Source organism: Oryctolagus cuniculus, chromosome 4, assembly GCF_964237555.1.
Source record: "Oryctolagus cuniculus chromosome 4, mOryCun1.1, whole genome shotgun sequence".
Taxonomy (NCBI): domain Eukaryota; kingdom Metazoa; phylum Chordata; class Mammalia; order Lagomorpha; family Leporidae; genus Oryctolagus; species Oryctolagus cuniculus.
Window position 1 is genome coordinate 99,015,148 of NC_091435.1, and position 8,342 is coordinate 99,023,489.

The following is an 8,342-nucleotide window of genomic DNA, read 5'->3' on the forward strand; positions in this document are numbered from 1 at the left end:
CCTATCCTGGCTGCTTTACTTCTGATCCAGCTCCCAGATAATGGCCTGGGAAAAGCACTGGAAGATGGACCAAGTGCTTGGACCCCTGTCACCCATGTGGGAAACCCAAATGAAGCTCCTGACTCCTGGCTTGGGTCTAGCCCAGCACTGGCTATTGTTGCCATCTGGGGAGTGAACCAGTAAATGGAAACTCTGTCTCTCCTTCTCTGTGCAACTTCAATTAAACAGATCTTTTTTAAAAAATGAGAACACATTTAACCTGTTTGACAGTAACACAAATCCAAATGTCTTAAATAAGAACATGAGAAGTGTTTTTCCCTGTGTGGTTTTTTTAATTGTTTTCTTTTCATATTAGTGCTGAGTATCATGAGCGACTAAGTAAAATTGATAAGCTGAAGAACAGATATGAGATTCTTACTGTTGTTATGATGCCTCCTGAAGGAGAAGAGGAGAAAACACAGGCCTATTATGTAATAAAGGTAATGTTAACTGATTTACAGTTGTGATAGTATGAAGTATAAGCCTCTGGATTTAAAAGAACCAAAATGGCATCCTCCCCACCCCTTTCCTTACCCCATAAAATCTAGCAACTATTTATTTCACTTAATTAGGGTCATTAACTATTGCACTTAATAAGAGCCAGAACATTAGTTTCTAGCTGAAGCTGACTGAAGCACTACTAGGCTATACACTTCCAGTTGAAGTGGTCAGAACATTCACTACCCTCCAGTGCCCAAAACCAGCTAACTTGCTCCAAAACCCTTCATTTGAGTTTGGGTCATTCTACTTGATCATTCTTAGACATTCCTTTTAGGCTATTTTGTGTCATGTCATTTTCCCTCAGTTAACATTCATAATCTGTTTTACTCTAAAGCCTGTTATCACTCAGGGTGGCTTGCTGTTCAGTGTCAAAGCTTGACTTCACTATAGCTATACAATACCCTGGACCTCATCACACTTTGGAGCTATACCACCTCTGAATGTTAAAGTCCAGTATGCCACTTCAGTCCAGGTATGGCAGTTCTTCAGAGAGGAAGTGTACTGTTCTTCTCCCATCATACATGAAAGAGATATCAGGTGAAACTTTCGTGTTCCAGAGTTGTTTGCCATCCCACGGTTGTCTTCACCTAGTAACTCATTAAGGGAAATTCAGAAGTGATCAAGAATTGAAAGAAATTCCTTCATTAGTACTGTGGTGGCATTAATTCTCCCATGCAGAAAGCACGTTTAGCAAGTGTAATTTCCATTATGGAAAGGTCTGGGAAATTACTCAAAACACTACAAAGGAGGAATGGAAATTCTGTGACTCATTGTCCTGTACATGGATAGGATTGAGATCTCTCACTTCACATCTTCAGAGGACAGCCCTGGTGATGTTCTCCTCCCACCCCACTGCCTCTTTTTAAAGACTTATTTATTTGAAACATAGTTACAGAGAGACATCAACTGACCTTCCATCCTCTGGTTCACTCCCCAAATGGCCGCAACAGAGCTGGGCCAATCTGAAGCCAGGAACCAGGAGCTTCTTCTGGGTCTCCCACGAGGCTGCAGGGCCCTAAGTCCTCGGGCCATGTTCTGCTGCTTTGCCAGGCGCATTAGCAGGAGGTTGGACTGGAAGTGGAGCAGCTGGGACTCAAACCAGCACCCATATGGGATGCTGGAGCCACAGGAGGCAGTTTTATGCACTATGCCACCACGACACCAACCCCACTTCCCCTCTTTTACCTATCTCCTTAACCTCCTGAATTGCAGCCTTTCTTCAAGTATGCCCCTAACATATGCACTAAATGTGATGGTTGTCACTTTGGCCCTGGACATTCTAAGTTATGAGAAATCAGTTCCAGGTGTCAAAGCTTTCTTGTAGTTTGTCAACCTGTATTTGCCTCAGGCTTCTGCCCAGGAATAATAGGACTTTTCCTCCTTCAGGTTTTAAAGTTTCCTAAAGGGTGAAGGAAAGGCTGCAGACTCTTAGGGGTTGGAAAGGTAGATGTTGGAATTCCAATTAAGCTTCTCAGTCAACAAGGGCTGTGGTGGGCTACCTAAAATTACTAGTATTTGGAGTGCCTTGATCATATCCTAGTTTTACCACCAACTAGGTAGGTGATCTTGAATTCAAGTTATGTAACTTTATCTTTGCAAAATGAGGATCATAACTTGATAGACGTGGATGCAACAATCTACGTAAAGCCCTTAGGACAGTGCCTGGCACAAAGTGAGTCCTCAATTAATGTTAATTATCACTATTGCTGTAATAAGGCTTATTAACCTACTTCACAAGTTTTTTATGATAGAGCATTCCTTTTTACAATGAATTTGCCAGATAAATATCAGTATCAAGAATATATTAACTGAATTGAGGCTATCAGTTACCATTCTCAACTTCCTGATGCCAGACTTCTTTATGTGGTCTTCTCTGTTATCCATAGCTTGCCCCAGTTATTTCAGTTTTTTGTTATATAGCATATTTAAGCCTTTTCTCATAAGACTTTGTAATTTGCAGATGTGTAACAATAAAGCTTTATAACAAAACTCAGTCTAGTTTTTTTCACAAAGAATTATCTATGGCCTGAAAAGCAATCACTGGGTGTAATGATGCTACTGCAGGGTGACATCAAAGTCTTGGTATTTTCTAGCAGGTTCTCTAGGATTACTCGATCCTGTGGGAGTGCATGCCTTTGACATTCTATTGACTTATAACTCTGTAGGGATAATAACTTATAGATTAGCTGATAGCAACACAAATACATCTTAGAATAATTTAATCACTTTTGGATTTGTAGGATAATCCAAGCATCAGTATGTATTCCCTAAAAAATATTAATTTTGTATCTATTGGCAAGTTAATTTCAGCATCTTTTTGAGGCTGCATGTCCATATATGAAAATTTTCAGTTCTTTGAATACCTTACTAGTTGCTTAGTTATAAGCTCAATAACATCTTTGACATGTGTTCATTAATATTTTTACCAGACTGTTTGACCTTTTGGAAATAATACTTGAGCAGTTTTGTAGCAAGGAAAAACCCTAAACTTGCTAATTTTCTCAATGTGGTGATTTAGGATTTAGTCAAACTCAAGATTCTCTCCCTTCCCTACATTCTCCAGAAAGGGATCTTTCCTGATAGACACATACATGTATGTATATAGTTCTGGGTAAGGGCTACAAACAGTACTAGCCAGTGTTGTTTTCTGCACACTATAGATCAGGGACCAGAAAACTGGACCCAGTCCAAATACTGTCTACTTGTTTTGTTAATTATTGGGAAACATAATACACTCATCTCTCATTCAAGTATTCTCTATGGCTGTTTTCAGACTACAATGATAAAAGCTGAGTAGTTTTAAAACCAGTGAATGGCACAGAAAACCCAGAATATTTACTATCTTGCTTTTACAAAGAAAATTTGCTGGCTCCTTTAACTAATTTCTTATGGGTACCCTAACAAAAGTATTACAAACTAGATGGTTTAAACAGAATTTATTGTGCTGTACTTTTCAAGTCTAGAAATCCAAGATGGAAGGTATTGGCAAGGTTTGTTTGCTCTGAGGACTATGAGGGAGAATCTGTTCTCTTCTACCTTCTGGTGGTTTGCTGGTGGTTGCTGTTCCTTCGTTTGTAGTTGCACCACCCTTGTGTCTGCCTTTAACTTCATGTGCCATTCTGTCTTTTCACACAGCTTTCCTTCCATGTCATGTCTGCTTAATTTTCCTGTTTTTGTTAAGTCTACCAGCTATATCGAATTAAAGCCTGCCCTAGTAACCTCATGTAAACGTGACCTCACTTACAAAGACCCTATTTTCAAATCAGGTCACATTCTGAGGCATGGTGGTTAGGACCTCAATTTATTTTTTTCCCCCTGCTATGGACACAGTTCAACGCATAGGCTCTGTTTTGGTCCTACAATGCCCTTGGTGTATGGAACACCAATGTCTTTTTTCTTTGCCAACCCTAGTATCTTATGATATTTGACTACTAAAGGCCAGACTGAAAAATATAATCAGTAATCAAAGAAGGACTGGCATCTTTCAAATCTCATTTCCAATTTCCTCTTAGTCTTTATGATGAAATAGTCTAGTTTTCATCATAATTAATGGAATTTTCCAATTAAAGTACTTGAAAATGTTTTGAAATGTCGAAGTTTATAAAAATTTCTTCTAAATACCAGCTATTTTAACCCAAAATAAAACTCTGCATTATGTAATCTGATTCAAAAGCAGATGGAATCATAATTTTGGAATTTAAAAGTAAATGTGGGGGGAACAGTGCTGTGGTGCAGATTAATCCTCGGTATCCCATAAAATAAAATAAACAAACAAACAAATAAATAAATAAATGCCTGCTGTATATAGGCCCTACAGTAAACTAGCATTGTTGGAATTAACTATTTTCTGCCCCAAAGACAGACAATTCCTCCCATGCTAGTAACTTTTCTATTCTGTACTTCATAGGCCGCTCAACAAAAGGAAGAACTTCAAAGAGAAGGTGACAATTTGGATGCTAAGATCAACAAAGCTGAAAAAGAAATCTTTGCTCTAGAAAACACCTTGCAAGTACTGAAAAACTGCAACAACAATTATAAACAATCTTTTAAAAAAGTGACCCCTTCTAGTATGTTGGTGTTAAATTTTTAAAAATAAATATATACAATGAAAGCTGTATACATAAAGAAAAGGAACAACTTTATAAGACATGGATAGCAAAATTATCCTATTGGGTCAAACACAATTCAACCTTTTTCCCCACTCTCTTTTTTATTTGAAGTAGTCTGCTAAGATATGACTACATTATGGGGGTATGGTTTATTACTTTTCTAGGGAATTTTAAATTTGTTAAAAATGCAGCATATTGCTGCTCTTTGTTGGCAAAATAGGTACTATATGACCATATAATTTTCCCTCAAGAGATACAAGGAATTTAACCTTTCATAAAGAATTAGATGTTGAATACTATATACGCAATACTTTGTTCTCTAAATAGTATGTTGAAAGCTCATACTAAAAATTTCTGAATTCTAGGTGATGAGTATGAGCTAAAAATTCAACTAGAAGAACAAAAACGAGCTGTTGATGAAAAATACAGATACAAACAAAGACAAATCAGAGAACTTCAAGAAGATATACAGGTAAATACTAAGAGTTCTAAATAAGCCCTCAATAAAAGTTAACTACCAATATACTACAGCTGCTCTCTCGAGTGTGCACAAAGAAGGTAGTTATTTAGAGAACCTTTTCAGGTAAGTAGACTGTAAGACAGATAATAGTCTCATTTAAAGGAGAGAAAAATAAGTGACCCAAGTATTAATTAGTTAAAATCTCAATGCTAGACCCTGACAATTACTTGTACTTGGTTGACATACCATAGCTAGCTAATTATGACCTATTTTAATGAACTTTTATTCCATAAAAGTTGTATTGCTCTATAAAACAAAATTTAAAAGGTAAATATAATAAAGTAGAAAGTAGTTACTAAAAATTGCTGGTAGACAAAAGAACACAGTCACTATATAAAAATATTTTTAAACAAATAAAGCTGAAGAAAGATATGAATTGTGAATCTTTGAAAACTGCGTGCTTTCAATAGTCACCATGTCTATCATTTTTTTCTCCAAGTAACATAAGAATACTTCCCAGTGGAATAATATACAAAACTTAATCCATAAAACCATTATATCTATTATCTACTGAAAAGTGCACATGCATTATATAGAGAAATAAATAATTAAATGACAAATGGCAAGCATATTAGTCTGTTTTTCATTACTATAATGAAATACTTGAGGCAAGCCCACTTTTTGGAAAGTGGTTTATTCAGGTCAAAGTTTTGGAGGTTCAAGGGCATTGTTCTGGCATTGGCTCAGATCTGCTGGTGGCTTTCTCGGTGGCAGAGTCCTGAAGTAGCGCATGACATTTCATAGCAAAGGACAGGGAGCACACATGCCTGTACTGTGTTGGGTATGTCATTCCTCACAAAGACGCTAGGATTCAACCATAGGAACTTTACTCTATTGACCTTATCTAAATCTAAACATGTTCTAAAGACCCCCAGCTCTAAACAGCAGAGTTGCATTGTTTCTACCCTCTTACTACCATTAACATATGATTTGTGGATTAAAATCCTGCATGAGTTTAGGGGAATAAATCATATTCAAATCACAGGAGCAAGCAATAAAAATCAGCTTTTGGTTAAAACCAGTTAAGTATGTTATTACTTTATTTCTGCAGAGCATGGAAAATACTTTAGAAGTCATAGAACATTTAACAAATAATGTCCAAGAAAAACTATCAGAGAAGCAAGCCTATTCATTTCAACTACGTAGAGAAACTGAGGAGCAAAAGCCAAAATTAGAAAGAGTAACTAAACAGGTATTGATAGCTTTTAAAAACTGACCTGTCATATTTACATTTTTTTGATGTACCAAATGGTAAACACAAATCTTCCTTTATCCTTTAAAATTTTTAAGTTCTGGAAAATAGGCTTATATAATAATTGGCTGTTGTTTGCCAACAGTGCGCAAAACTCACAAAAGAAATCCGTCTTTTGAAAGGAACAAAAGATGAAACGCTAGAAGAACAAGACATCAAACTTCGTGAAGTTAAACAATTTCATAAGGTCATTGATGAAATGATAGCTGATGTCATAGAAGAAAATGCTGAGATCCATCTTATACTACAAACATATTTTCAACAGGTAGTACATACCCTCTAATAAGAATCTAATACTTCATGAAAAAATTTATAGCATCCATCATAAAATGAAATCTGTTTTTCTTCTACAATGCAGTAGGAGTAATGACTTGCTATTAAATATCATTCCAGAATGGGTTAGAACTACCTACAGCTGGTACTAAAGGCCGTCGCCACAGTTCTAGATCTGCTTCACAGACTTCCCTGTTATCAGCTAGGTAAGTGGAAGATTAAAAAAAAAAAACCTCAACCCCCAGTTGACAGCATGTGAACCCAGTCACTTACCCATAAGCACAGCTGTTGGATTGGCCAGGGCACAGCCTGTGCTCATTTCAACTTCAACTGCCTCCCTGTGTCAGACACTGATTAGATACAGAAGCAGGTGACAGAGCCAAGATTTTCCTTCTGATTTCAGCTGCTGTCCTCATATCTACTATTGCACAAATGCTGATTATCAGCTATTACAGTAGGACAGAGTGAAATCTGACGGTTGGAGTTAGCATTTGGGGTGAACTCCAAGTAGGGGAGGTTTTTTTAAACCACAAAAGGGCAACTTAGATGTACAAGCAAACAGGAGTTTTCTGATTAAAACCACATTCATGAAATTTTACATCAGGATTTGATTTTATAATGCTTTATTTTACTAAAAAAGAAATGAATTTTTTCCTTCTGAAGTTTATTGTTATCCAGAATTCTATTATCAGAGATGTTTCAATTAACATGCTTATTCTGTTGAGAAAATAAAAATTAATGATGATGTTCATTTTAGAATTCAATTACCTAACAGTCAGCAATTGTTTATTACGTTCCACTAGTTCATGTTGATATCATGAGGAAAAAGTGTTTCACTTAGATATTCTACATAAATACACTGAGTACCTACTGAATATCTCTACACTGCCATGAAATATATTTTTAAAACATAGCATTTCAAAACTGTATGGATAGTTTACATATGATCCCACCACTTTATTCCTCAGCATGCCTCTCCCCTTCCACTTCAACTTAAATTTCACATACTGTCCTTTTAATTACCATTTTAATTACTCCTGCCATAAATCCTCATCTTTCATTACAATCTTGCAAACCTTTAATGTTTAATGATTCTAAGAAATTGACTGCAATTGCAAACACTTTTCTCACATAAAATATACTGCATTTATTGAAGTATTTATTGAAACTATTAGTTTTCTTTTCCTTTTTTTTGATATTTACCAATGGTCACACTTTTAAAATATATTAGCACTATTAGTATGTACTTTTTGATTTCTTAGGTAGTTATGGTATCTTTTGCCAGTAATGGGAGAGTCTATATTAATATAAAAAATTTGTATTACATTTACAGTATTCTGCTTTCTTCTAGGTCATCCAGCAGTACAAGTTCTTTGGCTTCTCAGACTTCAATTAAAGTACTAGAGCTCAGCTTCCCAGACTCCTCTGCACTAGCAGACAGCAGTGCTAAGCAAGCTAGTGCTAGTAGTAGCTTTAGTAGCAAAAAGAGCAGCAAATAAACTATTTTGAACAAGTTGTAAACACAAAAATCTCATGTTAAAACAGTAAATCTTTTTCTATGCTTTTGTGTGCTTTACAATGATATATGTATCTAGTGAAATGGTGTTGGAAATAGAAAATGACCAAAAGTTTTATCCAGCAAAAAAGT

General features: G+C 36.0%; 1 protein-coding gene across 1 annotated transcript in view; it reads left to right on the top strand.

Annotated features, from left to right (window-relative positions):
• The window catches only part of CCDC39 (coiled-coil domain 39 molecular ruler complex subunit), a 42,002-nt gene extending 33,660 nt beyond the window's left edge, over positions 1–8,342 (top strand). Inside the window, exons 14-20 of the mRNA XM_070072467.1 lie at positions 356–479; positions 4,448–4,607; positions 5,015–5,121; positions 6,221–6,361; positions 6,507–6,686; positions 6,815–6,900; positions 8,046–8,342. Of these exons, the coding sequence (XP_069928568.1) occupies positions 356–479; positions 4,448–4,607; positions 5,015–5,121; positions 6,221–6,361; positions 6,507–6,686; positions 6,815–6,900; positions 8,046–8,193 (946 nt within the window). The 3' untranslated portion in view covers positions 8,194–8,342. The remainder of the gene's footprint in view (positions 1–355; positions 480–4,447; positions 4,608–5,014; positions 5,122–6,220; positions 6,362–6,506; positions 6,687–6,814; positions 6,901–8,045) is intronic.